Here is a 27,920-nt window from a genome sequence, read left to right on the forward strand (position 1 = left end):
GAGGGTGATATAATGCAGATTTATTACAGATTTATTGCAGATTTATTACAGATTTATTGCAGATTAATTACAGATTTATTGCAGATTTATTACAGATTTATTGCGTGGCACCCGGCTCTGCAGGGTCGTTTTTGTCTTTATTTTGCAGTAAAGACTTTTGCACATTGTCTAATGTGTCATCCCAGTTAGCAGGGGACGAGGACTTTACACGTCCGTACAAGTCATTCTGCAGCCGACATCGCAGCACTTCTGTCCGGGGCGGCAGTCGCAGTCACTGCGGCATTCAGGAGCACGGTAAGATTCTTCACATTTGACCAAGGTGGCCACCACTGGGCATTCCTTCTCTGGGATCTCTGAAATGAAAGGATGAAAAATGAGAGGTTCTTCGGGGACCAGACGTACACAAGGAGGAGACTTCGGCTCCATTTCACAGAGAAGTGTTTGCCTTGTCCTGCTTCTACGAGGGCCAACATCCGAGTATCCTGCACTTGTGGCCAGAGAGTCAATGGATCCCAGAAGTCCCAGCAAACACTTGTGACCGAGCGGCGCCCAAAGAGCCTTCAGCCACAGCAAGACACCAGTGTTATAAATGGCAGACAGGGAAGTAGGGTTCTATATAGGGCTCTATATAGGCGTGTCTGGTCGGAACAAGTTATTATCTATCCCCATGATAACTTTTAAATTGTGGGGTCTTTACGCTGGGACAAGACACTTCTATCCCAATTAGAATGGAGTCGGCACATTCACCCAACACTACATTCATTCTTTCCCAGATTGCTGGACGTCTGCATCAGTCCTTCTCCGGCAGCTCCATAGGCAATAATTGGAGCGATGGATGAGCAAGTGACCTGACTAAACTCTAATGGGGGTAAAAGTGGCCCAATCAGTGGGGGGGTCTCGGCAATCTACAAGCAATAAGAGGGGTTGTTTGGATGGAATAAGTTAAAGGGAGTCTGTCACCCCCCCAAAACTCAATGCAAACTACGTGTACTGTCCTATAGGGGGAGTGGTTCCCTAGAAGTAGTTTCTATTGAATTTTGGGGACGACAGAATCTCATGACGTTACTCCCTAAGACACGTGTTCAGATTCACATCACAGAGCGATGAGAAGAGAATTCTTGCACATATAAAGGAATTAGTGTGAACGTACCACATTCGGGGTCTATGCACTCCTGGCTGCACATTAAGACGCAGCACTTCTTGTTTCCAGGACAGTCTTCATCACAGGTACATAGAGGTTTTCGATGGTGATTTCTGCACTGAGTGACCGGAACGGGGCAGGATCCAGGCTTTACTATAAATGACAAGTCACAGCTGAGACTCGGATGTAATACTCCGGTAACATTAGTGTACAGCAGAAAGTCTGGGCTGACACCCGCCACAAGCTAATGGCTTTTATCCCTTCTGGTTTTGGGTCAGGCCAAGATTTCTCCAATCCTAAGTCAGAAGTGCTGACCTCTTTTTTTATCCATTGAGTAGATCGCCTTCTGTATTCTTATTGTTTGGGCTTTCTGTATAATTTGTGTGTGTGCCTAGGCTGCAGAATGCTGACAGTTTGTAGTATACTCCCTGTCAGCATTCTGCATGGAGTCCTAGATGTCACACTTAGTCATGTGAGCAGCTCAGTCCTGATTCTGGAGGAGCTGCTCACTGATGGGATGAATCAGGCAGGAAAAGGCTTCTACATAGGAGCATATAATGTGATCCCTCTCTCCACACATGTCACTGGAGACTCTTCACAACTACTTGTAGATACAGAGAAAGAGAAAAGACTTCCTTACAGAATGGACCTCCAGTATGAGTCATAGTGACTACGCAGCTGCTTCAACAGAGACTGCTGACATTGTATTGCACATATTTGTAAGAGGGTGGTGCTGTTATGGACAGTAACACGCTGCCACTTTAAGAGACAGCACCCCCTTGTCTGGTGTGATGGAATGTCCTGCTTCCCCCTGCTTTAGGCTGTGAAGATGAACTGCCCTAGAATTAGGGGAGGAGTTGAGCCTGAACTGTGTGTGTGAGCGGAAGCTGCTAGAGAGAACTGTGTGCTGTTTGCTACAAGAAAGGTCCCAGGCTGGGACAGAGTGTACTTGTGAAATTTGCAAGACTTTTCTGGGTACAGCAAAGGTGGCTGTTCTGTGCTAGTTTGTGAAGCCACGAAGATGCTGAGAAAGGGACTTACAGTTTCCAGGAGCATCCCTAGGATCCAGAAGCAAGGAGAAGACCACGCTTCACAGAGCTGACAGAAAGCCATGCACACCACCGTATAGACTGCTGGGGGCCCACCTGGGACTGGACCTGAGTCCCCAACATCACCATGAGTCTGTTCCTGTTTGATGCACCTGTTAGGGCCTAGTGTAGGCTTCAGTAGTCAGTACACGGCAGCCGTGTGGCCTGCTTAGTAAGGGCCAGGGAGGTTATACGTAGAGTAGCATCGTTATTTGTGTATTGTTTAAAGTTGCTTGTGAGAGATTTTTTCTGATTCTGTAATAGTTGGAGCACCTTGCTATTTTACGGACAAGATAAAGTGTATAAGTCTTGTAAAGTGTCTCCTGCCATTGCATACCCGTTTGCATCTTCCTCACCCACTTCATTCCTTGCCTTCAGGGCCGGCGTTAGGGGCAGGCAGACTAGGCAGCTGCCTGGGGCCCCCCTGCACTAGGGGCCCCCAGCCAGGGGCAGACATACTGCTGATGGCACTGCTCCGGGGCCCAGAGGTGGAGGGGGGCCCCTGCAGGCAGGCCTGGTATCATGCAGGATCGGGCCCCTCTCACTCCCTCCTGTAATCATGGAACACCGGGTGCCTGGGAGAGAGCGGGGCGCGAAGTGCAGGAGATCAAAAAGGGGGCGTGTCATGCAGGGAGAGAAGCTGGCCAATGAACGCTTTCCTTACCTCACAGTGACCAGACTGAGGAGAGCGCTCACTGGCTGCCATCTGTCCCGCTGCATGGAGCGTCCCAATGGTGAGTGCTCACCTACAGTCAGGGGCCCCAGGGCAGCACAGCACATAGAGACATCAGTGGAGGGAGAGCAGGACTTACAGGGGGGCTTCTGCTCCCTCCACTGTTCTGTTCAGAGCAGGCTGCAGCGTCTCCTCACAGAGAAGAGATGGGGGAGGAGGCTCACTGCACGGGACAGCACCAGGGGGCTGATATCAGTGCTGCCTGCTCTGTGCCCCATCCGCCACAGTGGGGTCTGCAGCCCTCTCCAGTTGAAGTGACCTCCTGCAGGGCTCATCTGATCATCTATACAAGATTAGTATGTGTATATGTATATGCTTGTACATGTATGTGTGCATCTGTGTGTATCTATGTGTATGTTTCTGTGTGTGTATCTGTATGTATGTATGGTATATGTGTGTATGTATGGTATATTTGTATGGCTATGTGTGTATGCATGTACAGTATGTGTGTGTATCTGTGTATGTGCAATAAATTTGTATGGATATATGGTATATATGTATGTTTATGTGCATGTACATACAGTATATGTGTATGTATATGTGTGTACGGTATGTGTATATACTGTATGTTTGTATGTACGGTACGTGTATCTGTATGTTCGGTATATGTGTGTATGTACGGTATGTGTGTACTATATGTACAGTATATAACTGTATCTGTGTATGTACGGTATCTGTGTGTGTATCTGTGTGTATGTACGGTATCTGTGTGTGTATCTGTGTGTATGTACGGTATCTGTGTGTGTATCTGTGTGTATGTACGGTATGTATGTATGATGGTATATGTATGTGTATCTGTTTTTATGTATGATATATGTATGTGTTTGCATATACTGTATTTGTATGTGTATCTGTGTGTGCGTACGGTGTATGTATGTGTATTTGTGTGTATGTATGGTATATGTATGTACGGTATGTGTATACTATATGTGTATATAACTGTATGTGTGTATGCATGTAAGGTATATGTCTGTGTTTGTATGTACGGTGTATGTATGTACAGTATATGCCGGAACAAAAATCATTGTTCTCATCAGCACATCGCCCAGTTAAAACTGCAGATATTCTGCTAAGATGATACTGTATGGGGACAGATTGATTTACTAGTGATCATTCTGTCCCCAGCCACTGTTAAGAGGCTGGAAACAAGCGGCGAATGACTTCAATATTGTTGATCACGCTCGTTTAGTGGCCTGAAATCAGCGCATGTAGCTACAACCAAAATGTTTCTGTTGGTGCAATATGTTAGCATTTGGGGCCCCATTTTAAACTTTTGCCTAGGGCCCCACTTTGCCTAAAACCGGCCCTGCTTGCCTTGCACCTCATCTTGTGTACAGGAGTCTTCCTGCACTGTGGTGGTCCCCCGGCCATCGCTTCATATCCATCACCTGGATGTTTTGCCTACATATTAGACTACATGGAGTGGTTGTGAGAAGCAATTTCCCAAGAGGAGGTCAATTCTCTGATCAGATCCAAAATCAAAAGATGACACGTCTACGTCTATGTTAGAAATGTCTAGGGTCTGACGCCTGTGTTCAGATGTGAAGCTCCATGCAGAGCACAAAGGGCTGAGCATTTTGTAGGGCATCGGGAACCCTATGTCAGTTCCCAGCACAGGACACCTGAGGGTGGAACTCCATTCAGATTAAAGAATCCAAGCACAATTATACACGCCGTTACCATGTTTTAGCCTTTTGGTTCTCTTGGATCATTACACTTAAAATATTGTCAAATTCCAAATTTGTGATTTCCTACATAGAAATCGGGCAAAAACATTCAGCCAGCTGATTAAGGCTGGTTTCACACTTGCGTTTTTGTCTGCATGCGTTTTTTTAAAAAAACGCATGTGTGAAAAACACATGTAAATGCGGTAAAACGCATGCGTTTTTTAGACGCATGCGTTTTTATAGAAAAACACAAGAAAACACAAGAAAACACAAGAAAACACAAGAAAAAACAAGAAAACCCTAACCCTACCCCTACCCCTAACCCTAACCCTAAACGTGACTGAAATACGTGGCACTGAAATACGTGCAACTGAAATACGTGGTACTTAAATACGTGGCACTCAAATACGTGGCACTTAAATACGTGGCACGTGGCACTTAAATATGTGGCACGTGGCATACGTGGCACTGAAATACGTGGCACGTGGCACTTTAATATGTGGCACGTGGCACTTAAATATGTGGCACGTGGCACTTTAATACGTGGCACGTGGCACTTAAATACGTGGCACGTGGCATACGTGGCACTGAAATACGTGGCACGTGGCACTTTAATACGTGGCACTTAAATATGTGGCACGTGGCACTTTAATACGTGGCACGTGGCACTTAAATACGTGGCATACGTGGCACTGAAATACGTGGCACGTGGCACTTTAATACGTGGCACGTGGCACTTAAATATGTGGCACGTGGCACTTTAAGTGCCACGTGGCACATATTTAAGTGCCACGTGCCACGTATTAAAGTGCCACGTGCCACATATTTAAGTGCCACGTGCCACGTATTAAAGTGCCACGTGCCACGTATTTCAGTGCCACGTATGCCACGTGCCACGTATTTAAGTGCCACGTGCCACGTATTAAAGTGCCACGTGCCACATATTTAAGTGCCACGTGCCACGTATTTAAGTGCCACGTGGCACGTATTTAAGTGCCACGTATTAAATACGTGGCACGTGGCACGTGGCACTGAAATACGTGATACGTGGCACTTAAATACGTGGCAATATGACTGTCAGAAAATGTTCATTAAACGGTTAGGGGTGAGGTTAGGGGTAGAGTTAGGGTTAGGGTTTAGATCCCTTTATCACCTTGATGGTGGTGGGTGGCTTTTCAGTGTGTTTTCTGGTTTTTTTCTATAAAAACGCATGCGTTTTTAGCGCAAACGCATGTGCTTAAAACGCATGCGTTTACATAGACAGCAATGCATTTTTTTGCCGCCAAAAAACGCGCAAGAAAATACTGCAGGTAGCATTTTTGAAAATGAACGCATGCAGACAAAAAACGCATGCGTTTGAAAACGCGACCAAACGCATGTGCAAAAAAACGCATGCGTTTTCAATGTTAAATATAGGAGAAAAAAACGCATGCGTTTTTTGTGCAAAAAACGCTGCAGACAAAAACGCAAGTGTGAAACCAGCCTAAGTGATTGTAGAAGGCAGAGAAAAAAAAAAGAGGGCCAAAAAAAATTTTCTCATCCCACCACTCACCTGTCCTAACGCCGCAGCTTCCTTCCCAGTCTTCAACTGGCTCGCTCTTCTGCTCTTCACGGCAGGTCACATTCTCTTTTACATCTTCCTTCACTTTGCACCAAGCTCAGGAGGCTTCAGGAGACTCCTGTCATATTGTATTGACGGCACAATGAGAAGGAAGGCGAGGTATAGGACATGACCTATCATGAAGACTAAAAGGGATCAGAGTCTGAAGGAGCCATCAGAAGACCAGGTGGGAAGTGGCAGTGGCAACAAAATGGATCCTCAAGGTGAGTAAATGTTTTGCTCCTTATACTCCGAAGTCTGGAGAGACACCACAACATAATGTGACTTGGAAGTGCTTGATTAAGAACATCGGTGGAAACAGAATTGCAATTAAACAGAACTGGTGAATCTGAATTTCGTCAGATTCTCTTATGCCGAATTAGAAGTGTGAGGCTGTAGATATGGAGAAGCTCATATTTACCGTTTTTCACTTTCTGGCACTGCAGGTTGTTGTCCTCGGTCAGGCAGCACTTCTTATTCGGTGGACAGTCGGAGTCTCGCTGGCACAGTGTCATATTGAGGTAGATGCAGGACAACTGCTCCAGACTGATGGGGCAAACCCCAGGGTGTTCTGCAGATATAGAGCAAAGGCACTGACGTCTTTCTTGGTACCATTTTGGGGAACCTGTTTTATTTTCATAACTTTTGGGTGTAGATGAGTAAAGAACACTTTGGCTGCAGAGAAGGGGTTAGTGGCCTTTAAGACCAAAGTATAGGTTATAAAGTAAACTCCACTCATTACACTATAGGAAGTACAAGATATGTATTTTATGTGGACACCTGCATTTACCACCACAGTCCGGCGTTGGAGCCTCCGCACAGTTGGTGAGGACCTGGGTGGGAGATAATGCAGTTGAGGGATATATTCTGTCTACAGTTCTGTAATAGTGGACATCAGCACAACTTTGTGTGTATTGAAGACATTTAGAGTGTCCGGAATCGGACTGTCCTAACCGCCAACAATTCTGTACCTCAAGGAAGTAATGTGGAGCCAAGATTGATCTAAGATTGTCTTCGCTTTAAGAGGAATCACATGACAAACCACAGATTACTCCATTATCCTTGACATCTCGCTAAGCTGCCATAAATGTGTGTAGAGATGGAGAGAGATCCTAGATTTAAGACTAAGAACAATTTGAAGTAAAGGACCGAGGGCCATTTCCATACAACAGATATCAATGGATGAGAGAACAGTGCGGTTGTTGGAGTTTGTAGATCTGGGTACTTTATTACAAGAATAGCAAGTTCCAACATTGAAGAAGGCTTGTCCTATGTCAGCTATGACAGTCATTCCTGGTTATATCTGGTCATTCGTGTATCTGGCCTTACCTTGTTCTGGCTTCACACATTTTAGTCCTTTCTGTTTGCAGCATTTCTTATTCCCGATGCAGTCATGGTCCTTTGTACATGACGTTGCAATGATTTTCTTCTTCGGTGCTGGACATTGTCCGGGCTTCACTACAAGATAAAGTGCAGCGCCCGGTCAGAGTGATGGCCTGACTATAGTTCAGCTAAACTTCCTAAACTCAAATTAGGCAGGTGGTCTCCTCAGACCTGTCGCGATACCACTCATCGTCCTTCTCTCTACGGTCTTCTAATGAGACCTGTTGCAGACAATGCTCTAGTGGTCATGTGGGATGTGGAACACACTAATGTCACTGATGCGTATTCCACCAAACATGACCATGTGGGACATCCTAGGAGAAGTTGTCTAGTGGAACACTGCTTGGAGAGATAAAGCCACCATCTTACTGGATAAGTTCAGATAGAATCCGCAAATGTTTGGATTAAATTAGAATCTGAGTTTTTATGAAGATTCATATTGTATTTGATTAGTTTGAATGGATTTCCTCTTCTCTAGCATTGACCCATCATCTGGACATTACATGACTTTAACTAGATTTAGAGACAACCAGGCACTGGTTATCACTGTCATACCCCAATATGATGCAGATTACCTTCTGAATGGAGGCCCCAGGAGCATCTCATGATGACTCTTCAGTCCTCATCTGTGCTGAGTGTGGGGATCCCCAGCTATAGGGAGACTAACTCCCAGCGTAACCTCATTGGATCATTAGAGAAAGCTCAGCAAACCCATTAATTAGTGAATAAAAGAACCCATAGCATTACCCTTTATCAATAAATTTATTTTAAGACCCCTGAAAAGCACTGATGGTGAGGAGCACGTTTTCCTTTCCACAAGAGTCTGAACCCTCCGTACTTCTACACAGCCTATATGATTTCCTCTCCACCTTCTGTGATCGGTTCTCTTCCCACCCTATCTACAGGTATCTGATCTGTCCTCCTTGAACACTTGGATGCTTTCATCTCCACATACTGCAATATGAAAGCCATGATACCCAAAGTATGGCACATGGCCACGGAGGCCAGAAATTGGCTTTTTACAAGAGTGTGATCTCTGCAATCTTAGGAGAAAAGGGTCGGATTTAGGTTTCATAGAACACATCTAGTACGTTGCAGTTTTCTGTAGATACAATATTTCCCTTAACCTTAGCAGCACAGTAAGGAGAAGCCTCTAGAAATGAGCAAGTCTATTCGCATTACTCTGGTCCAGTGGTCATCATCAGTAGTTGTGGGAGCCCTGCAAACTGCCTCCTACCTGCAAGGACCCCCAGTGCCTATTAATTCGTAGCCCCACTGAGACTTTTCCGTTGTGGTGGGAGATACATAAGAAGCCTAGTCATCAGAAGTGATGCCGACAGGTAGGAGCGTTGTGGGGCGCCCGTCTGGCCATCACTATACAAGGAGCCAGGATTAGATTTGTTACGAAGATGACTTTTAAAAATTCATTAACGCCAAGGAAGATATTGGTAAAATAGCACCACAGTCGTATTAGGAGAACTCATCTAGTACATTTAAGTCAATAATCTCACGATATGACAACATAGACTTGCCTGCCAGTATACCAGATAATAGGGGTGCAAAATGGGCAACCTACCTCCATATGGACCTCATCCACACCGTTCCATGCCTCTCTGTCCAGGTACTTTCAGCAGCATGGGAATATCACAAATCTTCTACTTTACCTCTTTTTCCCCCACTGTGTCTCCACTAACGACATATATCACCCATCTTGTCAGGCAGTGAGGTCCCATTACAGCAGCCATGCCCCCTCACCTTTCTCTGTCGGGGTGCACTGATGCCGGCAGTTACAGCAGCAGCAGCGGTCGGTTCCTTGGCACTGATTATCATTGTGGCACTCTGAGGGCAAGGGCTTGACAAGGATACATGTCGAATGGTCGAAATACGGGCAAGGGTTGAGTTTAGCTGCAGAGAGACAACAGACAGTGATTACTGGTGTAGTAGATGGCGGATTATTCCTTGTGATCACCTCTTGTAATAGTATCCCTTCCAATACTGCCCCCTGTGGTCACCAATAGTAAATACAACCTGACCTCTTCCATCTTTGGTAAAAATTGTCATGAAACTTAGTCTTTAACACCTGGTCCCCACTGGTCTAAACCAACACTGCGTCCTGTGGTTAATCCCTAAAATTCTGCCCACTAATTTACACCCTGAATATAAGAAGCTCTCACCCAGTGAGGGGTCACGTATTTTATGGCTTCCATGTCTTGTACTTACGTTGTATAGGCAGCAGGCAGCGCTTTCTACAGCCCGACCAGCAGCATTTCCTCAGCCCGCTGCAGTCTTTGTCTGTTCTACAATCAGGCACGAAGTCAACTGAGGGATTGCAGGTTGGGTAGTCCACATCGAGGGGGCAAGTCCCCGGCTTCTCTGAAAGCCAAGGCACGGTGAGAGTCAGACGGCGGTGTCAGCGGAGGTTGTGGCTGCCGTGGTTATAGCACCATGACAATATAACAACTGGTAAGTCATAAAGAGTTGTATTTTTTATTTTAACTGCTTTATGACATGACCAATTTCCATTTTTTGTTTTCGTTTTTCCCTCCCCTTCTTCCGAGACCCATAACTTTTTTTTTATTTTTCAGTCCTCATAGCCGTATAAGGGCTCGTTTTTTTCACGGGACGAGTTGTACTTTTGAATGACTCCATGCAGCGCACTGGAAAACGGGAAAAAAAATCCAACTGCGATGAAATTGCATAAAAGCTCAATTCCCAATAGTTTTTTTTTTTTAATTATTATTATTTACCATACTCTCTGTATGGTAAAACCGACCTGGTAATATGATTCCCCGGGTCAGAACCAGTACGCATTGGCCAAACATGTATAGTTTTTTTTTAAATTAAGAACAAAAACAAAAAATAAAAATTTGCTTGTGTCGACATTCTTCAAGACGTAATATTTTCAGGATCTGGGGCTGGTGAGGGATTAAGTTTTGGCCCCGAGCCGACATTTATATTAATGCCTTTTTGGGGTGGATACAATGTTTTGATCGCCCGTTATTACATCGTGTAGAAATATTGCTGAGTTTTGATTATTTTTCTTATTATGCCATTTACTGATTCAATTAATTTACGAGTGCAGCAAAACCAAATGTGTGTTTTTATTTTTTTATTAATTGCTTTAATTTTTCATGGGGCAAAAATGGGGGTAATTTGAGCTTTTATTTTTTCAATTTTTCTTTGTCTTATTCTTAAAAACACTTGCTTTTCTCTCTTTGTTGGTCCCTGTGGGCCTTGCAGCTGTGATTGTCTGATCATTAGCAGACCCCCAGCTGTCACAGCCTCCCATGATCACGTCAAAGGCACATCAATGGGCACATAGAATGACACGCCACCCTGCTGGCAAGGGTCTCAAGCATGTGATGCTTGACTGCGACATTTAACAAAAGTTGTTTACCCACAATGTTGGTTCTCAAGTCCTCAGACAGTTCTCGTCTCCTCTTTCTGTTCTCCATGCTTAGTGTGGCGCACACAGACACGATTTCAAAGATTGAGAAAACTTCTCCATTTTTATCTGGTTCCAGGTGTGATTTTCATGCTGCTCACACCTGTTACTTGCAACAGGTGAGTGTGAACAAGCATCACATGATTGAAACAAAGCCAGTTACCCACAATTTTGGAAAGGTGACAACAATTTTGATCATCCCATTTTTGGAATTTTGTGTGAAATTCTATCCAATTTGCCTTTTTTTCCTCAGTTTTTTTGTGTCGTTCCAATGCACACAAAGGAAATAAACCTATGTATAAGAAAACGTGTACTGGCATTAATGTTTTGGGAGAAATACTTCATTTTCTGGAACAATATCAAGGGTGCCAACACTTTCAACCATGACTGTATAGATAACTCAGAAGATGAGCGAGTTAAACCAACATGCAAAAAAAATGGCAACCAGGAGCTGCTGAAAGCTTCCATCCTGCAAGAGACACCTAGATAGAGATCATCTTCCTAATATTAGACAGAAAATATGCCCCCCCCCCAAAAAAAAAGGTTTTACTGATTTTTTTAATGGTGCCCCCACTTCTATTTTACAATTTTCTTGTGCATAAGATTTTGTGATTTCTTTTCATTCTATTTTTTAGGAATGATTGCAAAACGGGAATGTTTTACTTACAAACATCCACATGAGAGATGACGAGAAATGTGATCATTGTGTGTGGACGCAATCAGTGTGGAAATCATCATTGTGAAAGGCATCAGTGTGGACGCCATCATTGTGGACGCCATCATTGTGAACATCATCATTGTGGACGCCACCATTGTGAACATCATCATTGTGGACGCCATCATTGTGAACATCATCATTGTGGACGCCATCATTGTGAACATCATCATTGTGAAAGGCATCAGTGTGGACGCCATCATTGTGAATGGCATCACTGTGGACACTATCATTGTGAATGCCACCAGTGTGGATGCCATCATTGTGGACTCGATCATTGTAGACGCCATCATTGTGGATTCCATTATTGTGAATCCCACCATTGTGGGCGCCATGATTGTGTGCGTCATGATTGTGGACGCCATCATTGTAGATGTCATCATTATGGATGCCATAATTGTTGATGCCACCATTGTGGATGCCACCATTCCCCATTTTTCATACTGGAAAATTATTTTTTTTATTTTACGTTCTCTGTAAAATTAAATGAATTTTTTGCAAATGTTTTAACCCCATTACAGGGCAACATTTGACATTGTATTACTCGTGCGAGTCATGTCTGTCAGTTGTACCCTGTAAGGCATCCCACTGGCTTCACATCCATGACTACCTGTGGGGAGGGTCTTTGTTTGGCTCCCAGCTCCCATAGTAAGGCTACTTTCACACTAGTCTGTGGTACGGGCCGTCGCAAACCGTCGGCCCGACGTACCGACGGACAGTGTGCTAATGTAGCACAACGTGGGCAGCGGAAGCAGTTTTTCAACGCATCCACTGCCCCATTGTAAGGTCCAGGGAGGAGGAGGCGGAGTTCCGGCCGCGCATGCGCGGTCGAAAATGGCGGACACGACGCACAAAAAAAGTTACATGGAACTTTTGTTGTGCCGACGGTCCGCCAAAACATGACGCATCCGTCGCACAACGGATGCGACGTGTGGCCATACGTCGCAATGCGTCGCTAATGCAAGTCAATGGAGAAAAAACGCATCCTGCGGGCAACTTTGCAGGATGCGTTTTTTTCTCCAAAACGACGCATTGCAACGTAGGCAAAAACGCTAGTGTGAAAGTAGCCTAACTCATCACCTGGTTGTATTCTGCGGGTGCTAATGGAATAACAAAGACCCCCTATCACTATCACCTCTTGTGGGCTTCCATCGAAGGGGTTAAATCTGCAGAACTCAAGTGATTTTGCTTTCTCTCTGTACTGTACTTTTGAACCACATGGTACCACATACAGCAGTGGCTAAAAGTGTCGGCACCCTTGAAATTGATTCAGAAAATTGTATATTTCTCCCAAAAAATGATCACAATTTCCCTTGTTTTGTTATACTCAGGTTTATTTCCTTTCTGTTTCTTGGAACAGCACAAAAACTGAGAAAAAAAGGCAAATTGGACATAATTTCACCAAAAACAAAAAACAAAATGGGCCGGATAAAATTGTTGGTACCTTCCTTAATATTTGGTTGCACTCTTTGGAACAAACCACTGCGATCAATCGCTCCCTATAACCATCCACAAGCTTCTTCCTCCTCTCAGCCGGGACCTTGGACCCTTCTTACAATTTGCTCCCGTCCTCTCATATGGGAAGACGTCTTCTCCCAACAGCGATTGTAAGATGTCTCCACAGATGCGGAGAAAGATGTGGGCTCTACCTGACATACATCAACATCAAAGGTGGTGAAGTGTCACAGAACGCTAAGGCTAGGTTCACACTAGGAGTGGTTGATGAGAAAAAAAACCTGCAAAAAACGCATATTTAAGTTTTTTTTTCGTTTTTTTTGCACTTTATTGGAATGCACAAGACACAAATGTAGCACGTCAAAAATGCAACAAAAACCAAGCGGAACCTGCTTTTTTGAGGCAAGTTTTTTAATGCCTAGAGAGCAGGTTTTGCTGCAGAAAAAAAATGCTGAACAAAACATCTAGTGTGAACATAGCCTTATATGCATCTTAGTAGGAGTGATCAGAATGGCCAGGCACAGCGGCACTGCTCCAGGACCTCGGGTGCCACTCCATGTAAATTTCAAGAGTGTAACGCCAAATGCAAGCATGAGGAAGCAGTGGTACAGGCACTCACTGTCCCATTTACCGGTATGTCCTTTATTTGGCCATATCGTGCCGGTGTGCGCTTCCAGGGGACTCGTAGAAGTGCACACCGGCGTGAAACGGCCGTCATCTGTTGCGTCTCCTCTTCACACTTCCTTGATGTTTTTATGTGATTTCCAAATAAAGGACATAAATGGGACGGTGAGTGCCTGTACCACGTCTTCCTCATATTTGCATTTGGAGTTACACGCGTCTTAGGGCTCATTCAGATGTCACTGTTTTTCACAGATTGTTATCGTATTTCTGACAGTCTATGGGCAGTTTACATGACCAATGTATTTCCTCTGACCAAGTGATCTGCATAAAAGAGATTTGACCATTTTTCACAGACTGGTAGGAGAAGCTGGAGAAACCTCCATACGTTCTCTGTTATGATGACTCTGATAAAAAAAAACACTGATGAAGATGCAAGCGTTCGAGAATGAAAAAATCACTAATGTCTGAGTGAGTTCTAAGGAAGGGAATCCTTTTTAAGCTAAATGGAGAACTTAAACCAAACATAATGTGGTCTTCTCCAGGTCTGGTGACCATGGATTAGATGTTCTATGAAGAAGTCCGGGGAGTCTACCTGCACATTGGTTACTCACCATGTTCCAGGGAGTCTACCTGCACATTGGTTAGTCACCATGGACCAGGGAGTCTACCTGCATGTTGGTTAATCACCATGGTCCAGGGGGTCTACCTGTACATTGGCTACTCACTGTGGTCCATGGAGCCTACCTGTATGTTGGTTACTCACCATGGTCCAGGGAGTCTACCTGCACATTGGTTAATCACCATGGTCCAGGGAGTCTACCTGCACATTGGTTACTCACCATGGTCCAGGGAGTCTACTTGCAGTTTGGCTACTCACCACGTGTACTTCCCTCATATGTGCCATGTCCCAGTACTGTGGGGTCCGAGTCGTACTCCAGTACTACTGAAGAGCTCAGGTAGCTGAAGGTGAGCAACAAGATGAGGCTGGTTACAGGAGACATGGAAGAAAGCTGGAGACATTAAAGAGACATTTGTTAGGTGTCTGGTATATATACACTGTACCAATCAGAAAAGTAAGTGACAAAGGGAGAACATGGCAGAACCTGTTCAGGGATAAGGCAGCATTTGACAACAGTCTTCTCATGTTTTCACAATGTTCTGTGTCATGGCTGTACATAATTGTAACATCTATAAGCCATTTCATAGTCGATAGTGAATACTAAAGCAAGGTTATGACTAGAGATGAGCGAATTTGATCAGAAAACAATCGCCAAACATAAATTCGGCATGAATATGGCACATTCGGATTTGTGATCGGAAACCAGAGTAAAAATTTTATAAAATCGGTAAAAATCGGTTACATTCTGTAAAAGTGCAGGAAAATATTTGCGTTGCCACAAAAATATTTTCAGCACTTTAGCTTGGTGGTGTATCATGAGCGTTTGGCATGTGTTTGATGAGGGGAGGGGGGTTGCAGAGCTCAGAGGCGCCGCGTTCTTGGAAACACAGCAGTCATTTTTTTCCTCCTAACTTTGTGTGTTAGCAGGTTGTGGGATGCAGTGATGGACAGGAGGCAGTCCAAGGGTTAACAGGTTTTAATAAACAAGGTATTGCTCCACACAGAGAGATAGAGAAAACATGAAGTAAGATGTAGGCAGAATAGGGAAAACCTGAGGTAAAATGTAGGCAGAATAGGGAATACAGGGGTTTGGTTGGGGAAAAAAATCAACGCAGGTAAAACAAAGAAAGTCGTTCTCAATAAAGTCACTTATCCATCAGGCGTCTTCCTAACAGGAATGGTTCCAGAATAGATGATGACGCCAACAGCTGTTGACGCAACATGGATCCTTTGTGGTCCTGAAGAAAGCGATGATCCGTTCCCGGCTGGCAACTTTGAAGGGTATGTGCACACGTCCGGATTTCTTGCAGAAATTTCCTGAAGAAAACCGGAAATTTTCTGAAAGAAATCCGCATTTTTTTTTTGCGTTTTTTTCCCGTTTTTTTCGCGTTTTTTTAGCATTCTGCAAGCGTAATTAGCTTGCAGAATGCTAAAGTTTTCCAAGCGATCTGTAGCATCGCTTGGAAAACTGACTGACAGGTTGGTCACACTTGTCAAACATAGTGTTTGACAAGTGTGACCAACTTTTTACTATAGATGCTGCTTTTGCAGCATCTATAGTAAAAGATAGAATGTTTAAAAATAATAAAAAAAATAAAAAAAATGCTTATACTCACCCGCAGACAGCTGATCTCCTCACCGGCGTCCGTTCCGTATAGATGGTGTGTGCGCGCAGGACCTTCCATGACGTCGCGGTCACGTGAGCGGTCACATGACTGCTCACGACCAATCACAAGACAGTGACGTCATCACAGGTCCTTCACCGCACACCAGCTACAGGAACCGAAGCGACAGCGTGCAGTGGAGGCGGGAAGACATCGAAGGTGAGTATAGGACTATTTTTTATTTTAATTCTTATTTTTTGACCATTTATATGGTGCCCAGTGCGTGGAGGAGAGTCTCCTCTCCTCCACCCTGGGTACCAACCGCACATAATCTGCTTACTTCCCGCATGGTGTGCACAGCCCCGTGCGGGAAGTAAGCAGATCAATGGACTCCTAGGTGTGCGGAATCCCCTGCAATTCCGCATTTTAATGAACATGTTGCTTTTTTTTCCGCGATGCGATTTTTTCGCGGAAAAAAAGGCTACATTTGCACAAAAAATGCGGAATACACTGAAAATAATGGGAGGCATATGTTAGCGTTTTTTTCGCGTTTTTATAGCGAAAAAATGCGGAAAAAACGTGAAAAATACTGAACGTGTGCACATGGCCTTAGTCTTTGAAATGTCCCGTGGAGTCCACAGTAAAGAGACTTCGGTGGCCAGCAAGGCATATGCCAAAGTCCTGTCAGAATTAGGCAGACGACGGGCTTCTCGTCAGAATCTCTGCCGCCTGTCTCTCTCACGCCCGGACGTGAGCCTTAGCTGCTAGCTGCCCTGAAGCAGGAGCTCTCACTCTCTCCACTGGCACGGCTCACTCTGCTGACGACCGGGGCTCCTTATATATGGCCCATCGCCACACCGGTACCCTCTGGTAGGGGAAGCAGGGCGCGCCGCTCACCACTCTGTGCGCTCCTCTCTGTGCTGCCCTCTGCACTCCAATCTGCCGGCATCAGGCTCTCCTGCTTCACGCACCTTTTCCTCCTCCCCTTCTGACGCTGCGCACCCTTTTTTGGTTCTCCCCTCCACCCTGGGACAGCAGGAAACTCCATCTCACTAGGGCAAGGTCCGGCTCTCGCAAGCTTCCCCCTGGAAACAGAGGATGCAGCCCTTTTAGTTCTGGACCCAGCACACAGGTACCCATCATCTTGTCGACCTCCTTACATTTGCACATTGTGGCTAGCCAATCAGGTTGCAGGAAACACCCACAATATCCTGACACCACGGCTTGTGTCATTGGCTGCTGAATTCACATGTTCCTCTTCATATCAATATCTGACATATGATTTTAGCGCCATTTTGACACCGATACAGTGCAGTGATGCTGCTCCTGGCGCTGCCACTGTTTGCATCAAGATTTGAGCTATTTAGTTAGGCGGTTGTACAGTATATCAGTCAGATAGTGTAGCTAGATAGTGTCCAGTGTGGCTGTAAAATTTACCTTCCGGATTTTTTATTTTTTTTTGGAGGGGGCACTACTGAGGTTCTCAGACAAAGCCGGCAGGCAAATGGCCTACAAGTGTGTTGTACACTGCATCTATAGTGCTCCATGCACGAGTATAGCATTCTAAATAATAATATATCAGTAGCTAAATGTGGAAAAGCCTGCTGTATCCCACATTGTAGCTAGATAGATAGGTGGTTGTATATCAGTCAGATAGTGAAGCTCGATAGTGTACAGTGTGGCTGTAAAATTTACCTTCCACATATATACAGTACAGACCAAAAGTTTGGACACACCTTCTCATTTAAAGATTTTTCTGTAATTTCATGACTATGAAAATTGTAAATTCACACTGAAGGCATCAAAACTATGAATTAACACATGTGGAATTATATACTTAACAAAAATGTGTGAAACAACTGAAAATATGCCTTATATTCTAGGTTCTTCAAAGTAGCCACCTTTTGCTTTGATGACTGCTTTGCACACTCTTGGCATTCTCTTGATGAGCTTCAAGAGGTAGTCACCGGGAATGGTTTTCACATCACAGGTGTGCCCTGTCAGGTTTAATAAGTGGGATTTCTTGCCTTATAAATGGGGTTGGGACCATCAGTTGTGTTGTGCAGAAGTCTGGTGGATACACAGCTGATAGTCCTACTGAATAGACTGTTAGAATTTGTATTATGGCAAGAAAAAAGCAGCTAAGTAAAGAAAAAAGAGTGGCCACCATTACTTTAAGAAATGAAGATCAGTCAGTCTGTAAAATTGGGAAAACATTGAAACTGTTCCCAAGTGCAGTGGCAAAAACCATCAAGCGCTACAAAGAAACTGGCTCACATGAGCACCGCTCCAGGAAAGGAAGACCAAGAGTCACCTCTGCTTCTGAGGATAAGTTTATCCGAGTCACCAGCCTCAGAAATCGCAGGTTATCAGCAGCTCAGATTAGAGACCAGTTCAATGCCACACAGAGTTCTAGCAGCAGACACATCTCTACAACAACTGTTAAGAGGAGACTTTGTGTAGCAGGCCTTCATGGTAAAATTGCTGCTTTGAAACCACTGCTAAGGACAGGCAACAAGCAGAAGTGACTTGTTTGGGCTAAAGAACACAAGGAGTGGACATTAGACCAGTGGAAATCTGTGCTTTGGTCTGATGAGTCCAAATTTGAGATCTTTGGTTCCAACCACCGTGTCTTTGTGCGATGCAGAAAAGGTGAACGGATGAACTCTACATGCCTGGTTCCCACCGTGAAGCATGAGGAGGAGGTGTGATGGTGTGGGGGGGCTTTGCTGGTGACACTGTTGGGGATTTATTCAAAATTGAAGGCATACTGAACCAGCATGGCTACCACAGCATCTTGCAGCGGCATGCTATTCCATTCAGTTTGCGTTTAGTTGGACCATCATTTATTTTTCAACAGTACAATGACCCCAAACACACCCCCAGGCTGTGTAAGGGCTATTTGACCAAGAAGGAGAGTGATGGAGTGCTGCGCCAGATGATCTGGCCTCCACAGTCACCAGACCTGAACCCAGTCGAGATGGTTTGGGGCGAGTTGGACCGCAGAGTGAAGGGAAGGCAAAAGGGCCAATAAGTGCTAAGCATCTCTGTGAACTCCTTCAAGATTGTTGGTGACTACCGGTGACTACCTCTTGAAGCTCATCAAGAGAATGCCAAGAGTGTGCAAAGCAGTCATCAAAGCAAAAGGTGGCTACTTTGAAGAACCTAGAACATTAGACATATTTTCAGTTGTTTCACACTTTTTTGTTAAGTATATAATAATTCCACATGTGTTAATTCATAGTTTTGATGCCTTTAGTGTGAATGTACTATTTTCAAAGTCATGAAAATACAGAAAAATCTTTAAATGAGAAGGTGTGTGCAAACTTTTGGTCTGTACTGTATATATATATATATACACACTCACCGGCCACTTTATTAGGTACACCATGCTAGTAACGGGTTGGACCCCTTTTGCCTTCAGAACTGCCTCAATTCTTCGTGGCATAGATTCAACAAGGTGCTGGAAGCATTCCTCAGAGATTTTGGTCCATATTGACATGATGGCATCACACAGTTGCCGCAGATTTGTCGGCTGCACATCCCAAAGATGCTCCATACAAGGCAGGATGGATCCATGCTTTCATGTTGTTTACGCCAAATTCTGACCCTACCATCCGAATGTCGCAGCAGAAATCGAGACTCATCAGACCAAGCAACGTTTTTCCAATCTTCTACTGTCCAATTTCGATGAGCTTGTGCAAATTGTAGCCTCAGTTTCCTGTTCTTAGCTGAAAGGAGTGGTACCCGGTGTGGTCTTCTGCTGCTGTAGCCCATCTGCCTCAAAGTTCGACGCACTGTGCGTTCAGAGATGCTCTTAGGCCTACCTTGGTTGTAACGGGTGGCGATTTGAGTCACTGTTGCCTTTCTATCAGCTCGAACCAGTCTGCCCATTCTCCTCTGACCTCTGGCATCAACAAGGCATTTCCGCCCACAGAACTGCCGCTCACTGGATTTTTTTTCTTTTTCGGGCCATTCTCTGTAAACCCTACAGATGGTTGTGCGTGAAAATCCCAGTAGATCAGCAGTTTCTGAAATACTCAGACCAGCCCTTCTGGCACCAACAACCATGCCACGTTCAAAGGCACTCAAATCACCTTTCTTCCCCATACTGATGCTCGGTTTGAACTGCAGGAGATTGTCTTGACCATGTCTACATGCCTAAATGCACTGAGTTGCCGCCATGTGATTGGCTGATTAGAAATTAAGTGTTAACAAGAAGTTGGACAGGTGTACCTAATAAAGTGGCCAGTGAGTGTATATATATATATATATATTTTTTTTTGGCGGGGGGCATTTCTGATGGTCCACAGACAAAGCCGTCAGGGCACATGTCCTACAAGTGTGTTGTGCACTGCTTCTATTGTGCTCCATGCACGAGTATGTGAAAAAGCCTGCTGTATCCCACCTTGTCATTTATTGCTGTGGTGATATAAAACTGTCTTCAGACCTAAGGCATATTATAGAAAAAACAGAATTTTTTCTGTTCCTGAATGTGACACAACCCGCCATATCACACATTGTCTTGTTGTGGCGGTGATATGAAGCTATCTGCAGACCTAATGCACATTAAAAAAAATATAATTTTTCCTGTTGATAAATGTGATACAGCCTGCTATATCCAACCTTTTCAGGTGGGGTGGGATTTAATTCCCACCGACGGGATAGTACTTTATATGCAATCGGCCGAGCTCACGGGGGGGAGCGCGGCTGGGTGTCAGCTGACTATCGCAGCTGACATCCGGCACTATGTGCCAGGAGTGGTCATGGACCGCCTCCGGCACATTAACCCCCGGCATACTGCGATCAAACATGATCGCAGAGTTCCGGCGGTATAGGGAAGCATCGCGCAGGGAGGGGGCTCCCTGCGTGCTTCCTCGAGACCCTCGGAGCAACGCGATGTGGTCTCGTTGCTCCAAGCATCTCTTGCCTCCTATCCCTGCAGGCCCCGGATCCAAAATGGCCGCGGGGCTGCATCCGGGTCCTGCAGGGAGTGGCTTACCAAGTGCCTGCTCAGAGCAGGCGCTTGGTAAGCCTGCAGCACTGTAGGTCAGATCGCTGATCTGACAGAGTGCTGTGCAAACTGTCAGATCAGCGATCTGTGATGTCCCCCCGGGAAAAAGTAAAAAAAAAAATCCACATGTGTAAAAAAAAAAATTCCTAAATAAACAAAAAAAATAAAATATTATTCCCATAAATACATTTCTTTATCTAAATAAAAAAACCAAACAATAAAAGTACACATATTTAGTATCGCCGTGTCCATAACGACCCAGCCTATAAAACTTTCCCACTAGTTAACCCCTTCAGTGAACACCGTAAGAAAAAAAGTGAGGCAAAAAACAACGCTTTATTATCATACCGCCGAACAAAAAGTGGAATAACACTCAAATAAAAAGACAGATATAAATAACCATGAAACCGCTGAAAACGTCATCTTGTCCCGCAAAAAAAAGCCACCATACAGCATCATCAGCAAAAAAATAAAAAAGTTATAGTGCTCAGAATAAAGCGATGCCAAAATAATAATTTTTTTTCTATAAAATAGCTTTTATTGTATAAAAGCACCAAAACATAAAAAAATGATATAAATGAGATATCGCTGTAATCGTACTGACCTGAAGAATAAAACTGCTTTATCCATTTTACCAAACGTGGAACGGTATAAACGCCTCCCCCAAAAGAAATTCATGAATAGCTGGTTTTTGGTCATTCTGCCTCACAAAAATCGGAATAAAAAGCGATCAAAAACTGTCATGCATCCGAAAATGTTACCAATAAAAACGTCAACTCGTCCCGCAAAAAACAAGACCTCACATGACTCTGTGGACCAAAATATGGAAAAATTATACTTCTCAATGTGGAGACGCAAAAACTTTTTTTGCTATAAAAAGCGTCTTTTAGTGTGTGACAGCTGCCAATCATAAAAATTCGCTAAAAAAACGCTATAAAAGTAAATCAAACCCCCCTTCATCACCCCCTTAGTTAGGGAAAAATAATAAAATTAAAAAAATGTATTTATTTCCATTTTCCCATTAGGGTTAGGGCTAGGGTTAGGGTTGGGGCTAGGGTTGAAGCTAAAGTTAGGGTTAGGGTTGGGGCTAAAGTTAGGGTTAGGGTTGGGGCTAAAGTTAGGGTTAGGGTTTGGATTACATTTACGGTTGGGATTAGAGTTAGGGGTGTGTCAGGGTTAGGGGTGTGGTTAGGGTTACCTTTGGGATTAGGATTACGGGTGTGTTTGGATTAGGGTTTCAGGTAGAATTGGGGAGTTTCCACTGTTTAGGCACATCAGGGGCTCTCCAAGCGCGACATGGCGTCCGATCTCAATTCCAGCCTATTCTGCGTTGAAAAAGTAAAACAGTGCTCCTTCCCTTCCGAGCTCTCCCGTGCACTCAAACAGGGGTTTACCCCAACATATGGGGTATCAGCGTACTCAAGACAAATTGGACAACAACTTTTTGGGTCCAAATTCTCTTATCCTTGTGAAAATAAAAATTTGGGGGGCTAAAAATCATTTTTGTGGGAAAAAAATATTTTTTATTTTCATGACTCTGCGTTGCTAACTGTAGTGAAACACTTGGGGGTTCAAAGTTCTCATAACACATCTAGATAAGTTCCTTGGGAGGTCTAGTTTACAATATAGGGTCACTTGTGGGGGGTTTCTACTGTTTGGGTACATCAGGGGCTCTGCAAATGCAACATGACACCTGCAGACCATTCCATCTAAGTCTGCATTCCAAATGGCGCTCCTTCCCTTCCGAGCTCTGCCATGCGCCCAAACAGTGGTTCCCCCCACATATGGGGTATCAGCATACTCAGGACAAATTGGACAACAACATTTGGGGTCCAATTTATCCTGTTACCCTGGTGAAAATACAAAACTGGGGGCTAAAAAATCATTTTTGTGAAAAAAAAGAATTTTTATTTTCACGGCTCTGCGTTATAAACTGTAGTGAAACACTTGGGGGTTCAAAGCTCTCAAAACACATCTAGATAAGTTCCTTAGGGGGTCTAGTTTCCAATATGGGGTCACTTGTGGGGGGTTTTAATGTTTAGGCACATCAGGGGCTCTCCAAACGCGACATGGTGTCGTCCCATCTCAATTCCAGTCAATTTTGCATTGAAAAGTCAAATGGCGCTCCTTCCCTTCCGAGCTCTGCCCTGCGCCCAAACAGTCGTTTACCCCCACATATGGGGTATCAGCGTACTCAGGACAAATTTCACAACAACTTTTACGGTCAATTTCTTCTCTTACCCTTGGGAAAATAAAAAATTGGGAGTGAAAAAATCATTTTTGTGAAAAAATATGATTTTTTATTTTAACGGCTCTGCATTATAAACTTCTGTGAAGTACTTGGTGGGTCAAAGTGCTCACCACACATCTAGATAAGTTCCTTTCCAATGGCGCTCCTTCCCTTCTGAGCTCTGCCATGCACCCAAAAAGTGGTTTACCCCCACATATGGGGTATCAGCGTACTCAGGACAAATTGTAAAACAACTTTTGGGGTCCATTTTCTCCTGTTACCCTTGGTAAAATAAAACAAATTGGAGCTGAAATAAATTGTGTGTGAAAAAAAGTTAAATGTTCATTTTTATTTAAACATTCCAAAAATTCCTGTGAAACACCTGAAGGGTTAATAAACTTCTTGAATGTGGTTTTGAGCACCTTGCGGGGTGCAGTTTTTAGAATGGTGTCACACTTGGGTATTTTCTATCATATAGACCCCTCAAAATGACTTAAAATGAGATGTGGTCCCTAAAAAAAAATGGTGTTGTAAAAATGAGAAATTGCTGGTCAACTTTTAACCCTTATAACTCCCTAACAAAAAAAAAAAAATTGTGGTTCCAAAATGGTGCTGATGTAAAGTAGACATGTGGGAAATGTTACTTATTAAGTATTTTGTGTGACATATCTCTGTGATTTAAGGGCATAAAAATTCAAAGTTGGAAAATTGCAAAATTTTCAAAATTTTCGTCAAATTTCCATTTTTTTCACAAATAAATGCAAGTTATATCGAAGAAATTTTACCACTATCATGAAGTACAATATGTTACGAGAAAACAGTGTCAGAATCGCTAAGATCCGTTGCAGCATTCCAGAGTTATAACCTCATAAAGGGACAGTGGTCAGAATTTTAAAAATTGGCCCGGTCATTAACGTGCAAACCACCCTTGGGGCTTAAGGGGTTAAATATTTTTTGTTGTTGTTTTTTTACAAACATGACACAGCAGCCGAGATCTGAGTTTGAAGTTGTTTTGAGTCTATCTTCTAGATTATGTGAGTCTTTGTCATCCAATTTCTCACTCGTATTTTTTAGGGTATGTTTCCATGTTCCGTAAAGACAGTGCTTTGGACGCAGCAGATACACGCTCCGTCCAAAGTGCTGCCTGCTTTTGTACGCACGTACCTACAGACCACCACATCGGTGACCTACAGACAATCATACATTTGACCTACAGATCACCACACAAATCACCACACAGATGACCTACAGACCACCATAAAGATGATGTGTAGACCAGCATACAGATGACCTACAGACCACCATAAAGATGATGTGTAGACCAGCATACAGATGACCTACAGACCAGCACACCGGTGACCTACAGAGCACCACACAAATCACCTACAGATGACCTACAGACCACCATACAGGTGACCTACAGACCAAACAGATAATGTCTAGACCAGCATACAGATGACCTACAGACCACAACACCGGTGACCTACAGACCATTATACAGTTGACCTTCAGACCGCCACACGAATCACCTACAGATCACCATACAGGTGACCTACAAACCAAACAGATCATGTATAGACCAGCATACAGATGATCTACAGACCACCATACAGATGACCTACAAACCACCACACAAATCACCTACTGACCACCATACAGATAATGTGTAGACCAGCATACAGATGACCTACAGACCACCACACCGGAGACCTACAGAGCACCACACAAATCACCTACAGATGACCTACAGACCACCATACAGGTGACCTACTGACCAAACAGATAATGTGTAGACCAGCATACAGATGACCTACAGACCACGACACCAGTGACCTACAGACCATTATACAGTTGACCTACAGACCGCTACACAAATCACCTACAGATCACCATACAGGTGACCTACAGACCAAACAGATCATGTGTAGACCAGCATACAGATGATCTACAGACCACCATACAGATGACCTACAGACCATCATACAGTTGATAAATAAAAGATTAAATAAATAAAGATTATTATTATTACTACCATGTGCACAGGTATATAATACACACGCCCGCACAGTATACACATGTATACGCAGGCATATTACACATATTCACACAGATACCTTACGTTCTGCAGAATCGCTGTGCGGTGAAGTATCAGCAGCTGCAGACTCGGGTCACTGCTCACATCCACCTCACAATATCAGTCCCAAAGCTCCAGGTGTGGGCAGGTGCTAAGTAAGAAGGTGGTTAAGGTGCCACAGGGACGGCACCAACAGCAAACCATGCAGCTACAAGTGTCTCTTAAGGGAGTTGTCCAAAGCTTGAACATCCCCTTCCTAAGGGCTTGTTCACACTGTCCTTTTTTTGCTGCGGATTTTTCAGCTGCGGATTTGGAAAATCCGCAGTGCAAAACTGCGGTGGTTTTCCCTGCGGTTTTTTGTGCGGTTTCTACTGCGGATTCCACTGCGGGTTTCCCACTGCACTTTCCTATTGACATGGTACTTCTTTTTTTCTGCAGAAAATCCGCGCGGATTTTCCAGCGAAAAAAAGGAAAGTGGGCACAGCGGTTTTTGTTTTCCATAGGGTAACATTGTACTGTACCCTGCATGGAAAACGGCTGCGGATCCGCAGCTGCAAATCCGCTGCGGATCCACAGCAAAAACCGCATCGTGTGAACATAGCCTTAATCTCTGAGTCCCTCTGAAACAGATGGTGGCAGGTGGTCCATGGCTGCTGATTGGCTGCAGCACTCACATGATATAATAGAATTTATGTTGTTGGACCACATGGGAGGTGAGTATAAGGTGCAAGGTTCTGCAGGCTGACATTCCACAGCAGATCCAGTTGTTGGGGCCCACTGGGGGATCCCCCGATTTTTTGGTGAGTCAGTCCAGTGTTTCTCCTGATTCTCCTCTAAGGCCGGAGTCACACTGCAGCGAGATACGGCCGAGTCTCGCAGGTTAAAACCCAGCTCTGGTACCGGCACTCCAGAGTGCAGCGTGCGGCTCCATGTATTGCTATGCGGCCGCACGCTCCGCTCTGGAGTGCCAGTGCCAGAGCTTGGTTTTAACCTGCGAGACTCAGCCGTATCTCGCTGTGTGTGATCCCGGCCTAAGAGGTGATGTCAGGGTTCAGGCACATTTGATTTTCGACTGCCAATCCTTTTGTTCTCAAATACACTGACTCCAGAAGAGACTGTCAGTTGCGCTCTCACACAGCGATTGAGCACTCTTGAGTATGAGGGACTCTGGAGACACAGCTGTTGGTCAACTTATTGGTGAACCATCATTTTAGGCCTCTTTAGGTACTGATATTTCCAGTTCTGGAGAAACCTTTACCAGAGATATCCGTGTCTGTGGCATACGTGTGGCGCCAGTGTGCTGCATCAGTATCACACATACCAGTGCCTGAGAAAAGCCGCCACAGTCTGCACTGTTCTCAGGCGCTGTGTGCTGAAGACAGTGCACATAATTGTCTCCCGCTTTCCCTGCAATCAGCATGAACAGGGGACAATGTTGAGCCAGTTCCCGCTGGCTACATTGAGTGTAAAATCTATATATATAAAGCTCAGTGTATGTATGTGTGTGTGGGTATGTATCAAGCCACGCCCACTCCGCATAGCCACACTCACTCCACACGCAAAGCCCCATCCCCACAGCCCACATTGTTAGAGCACACAGACGGAGACACATTCACCTTGAAATCCACCCTGCAAAACTCACTGGCTGTGACGTCCCAGCCGCTGCCAGCTGCAATCAGGGCCGCTGCCTTCAGAGTATCAGTGCGTGGCAGGCACAGGTCATATCTAGCTCAGTCTTACCTAGAATTGAGTTGCTCCTGTGAGGCATTGCGTCAAGGGAAAGGGAGGAGCCTCGTGGATTACACCGCTGTACTCATAACAGGAAGACATTGTGCACATGTGAGAGGAAAATGAGAGGAGTGAGGGGAAAATGAGAGGTGTGAGGTGAAAATGAAGAGGTGTGAGGTGAAAATGAAGAGGTATGAGTGCAAAACTGGGAGGACTGAGGGGAACATAGTGGAGTGATGGGAAAATGACAGGTGTGAGGGGGAAAATGAGAGATATGAGGGGCAAAATGAGAGGAGTGAGGGGAAAATGAGAGATGCGAGGGGAAAATGAGAGTAGTGAGGGGAAAATAGTGGAGTGAGGGGAAAATAGTGGAGTGAGGGGAAAATAAGAGGAGTGAGGGGAAAATGAGAGGAGTGAGGGGAAAATAGTGGATTGAGGGGAAAATAGTGGAGTGAGGGGAAAATGAGAGGTGTGAGGTGAAAATGAAGAGGTGTGAGGTGAAAATGAGAGGAGTGAGGGGAAAATAGTGGATTGAGGGGAAAATAGTGGAGTGATCGGAAAATGATAGGTGTGAGGTCAAAATGACAGGTGTGAGGGGGAAATGAGAGGTGTGAGGTGAAAATTGAAAAGGTGTGAGTGCAAAATGAGAGGAGTGAGGGGAAAATAGTGGAGTGATCGGAAAATGATAGGTGTGAGGTCAAAATGACAGGTGTGAGGGGGAAAAATGAGAGGAGTGAGGGGAAAATGAGAGAAGTGAGGTGCTGCTGCAGTATGAGGCTGTGTATAGAGAAGAGTGAGGT

General features: G+C 44.6%; 1 protein-coding gene across 2 annotated transcripts; it reads right to left on the reverse strand.

The window, feature by feature from the left end:
- Positions 1 to 27,920, reverse strand: LOC143808833 (uncharacterized). 2 transcript variants are annotated; one of them, XM_077291930.1, is made up of 8 exons: positions 27,133 to 27,920; positions 14,729 to 14,861; positions 9,833 to 9,985; positions 9,368 to 9,517; positions 7,559 to 7,687; positions 6,651 to 6,800; positions 1,151 to 1,294; positions 1 to 353 (listed from the first exon to the last, which is right to left on the reverse strand). In XM_077291930.1, the coding sequence occupies exons 2-8, from the start codon at positions 14,850 to 14,852 to the stop codon at positions 205 to 207; spliced, it is 999 nt and encodes a 332-aa protein (XP_077148045.1). In that variant the 5' UTR covers positions 14,853 to 14,861; positions 27,133 to 27,920; the 3' UTR covers positions 1 to 204. The 2 variants fall into 2 exon arrangements, with proteins under 2 accessions (XP_077148045.1, XP_077148044.1); XM_077291929.1 differs by lacking the exon at positions 27,133 to 27,920 and adding an exon at positions 25,433 to 25,586.

The sequence above is a fragment of the Ranitomeya variabilis genome, chromosome 2, assembly GCF_051348905.1.
Source record: "Ranitomeya variabilis isolate aRanVar5 chromosome 2, aRanVar5.hap1, whole genome shotgun sequence".
NCBI lineage: Eukaryota > Metazoa > Chordata > Amphibia > Anura > Dendrobatidae > Ranitomeya > Ranitomeya variabilis.

Coding starts and splice junctions, on each gene's coding strand:
- LOC143808833 (XM_077291930.1), bottom strand. CDS start 14,852: ATGTCTCCTGTAACCAGCCTCATCTTGTTGCTCACCTTCAGCTACCTG. Junction 9,518..9,832: donor CTGCCTGCTGCCTATACAAC/GTAAGTACAAGA, acceptor GTCTCTCTGCAG/CTAAACTCAACCCTTGCCCG. Junction 7,688..9,367: donor GTGCACCCCGACAGAGAAAG/GTGAGGGGGCAT, acceptor TTTATCTTGTAG/TGAAGCCCGGACAATGTCCA.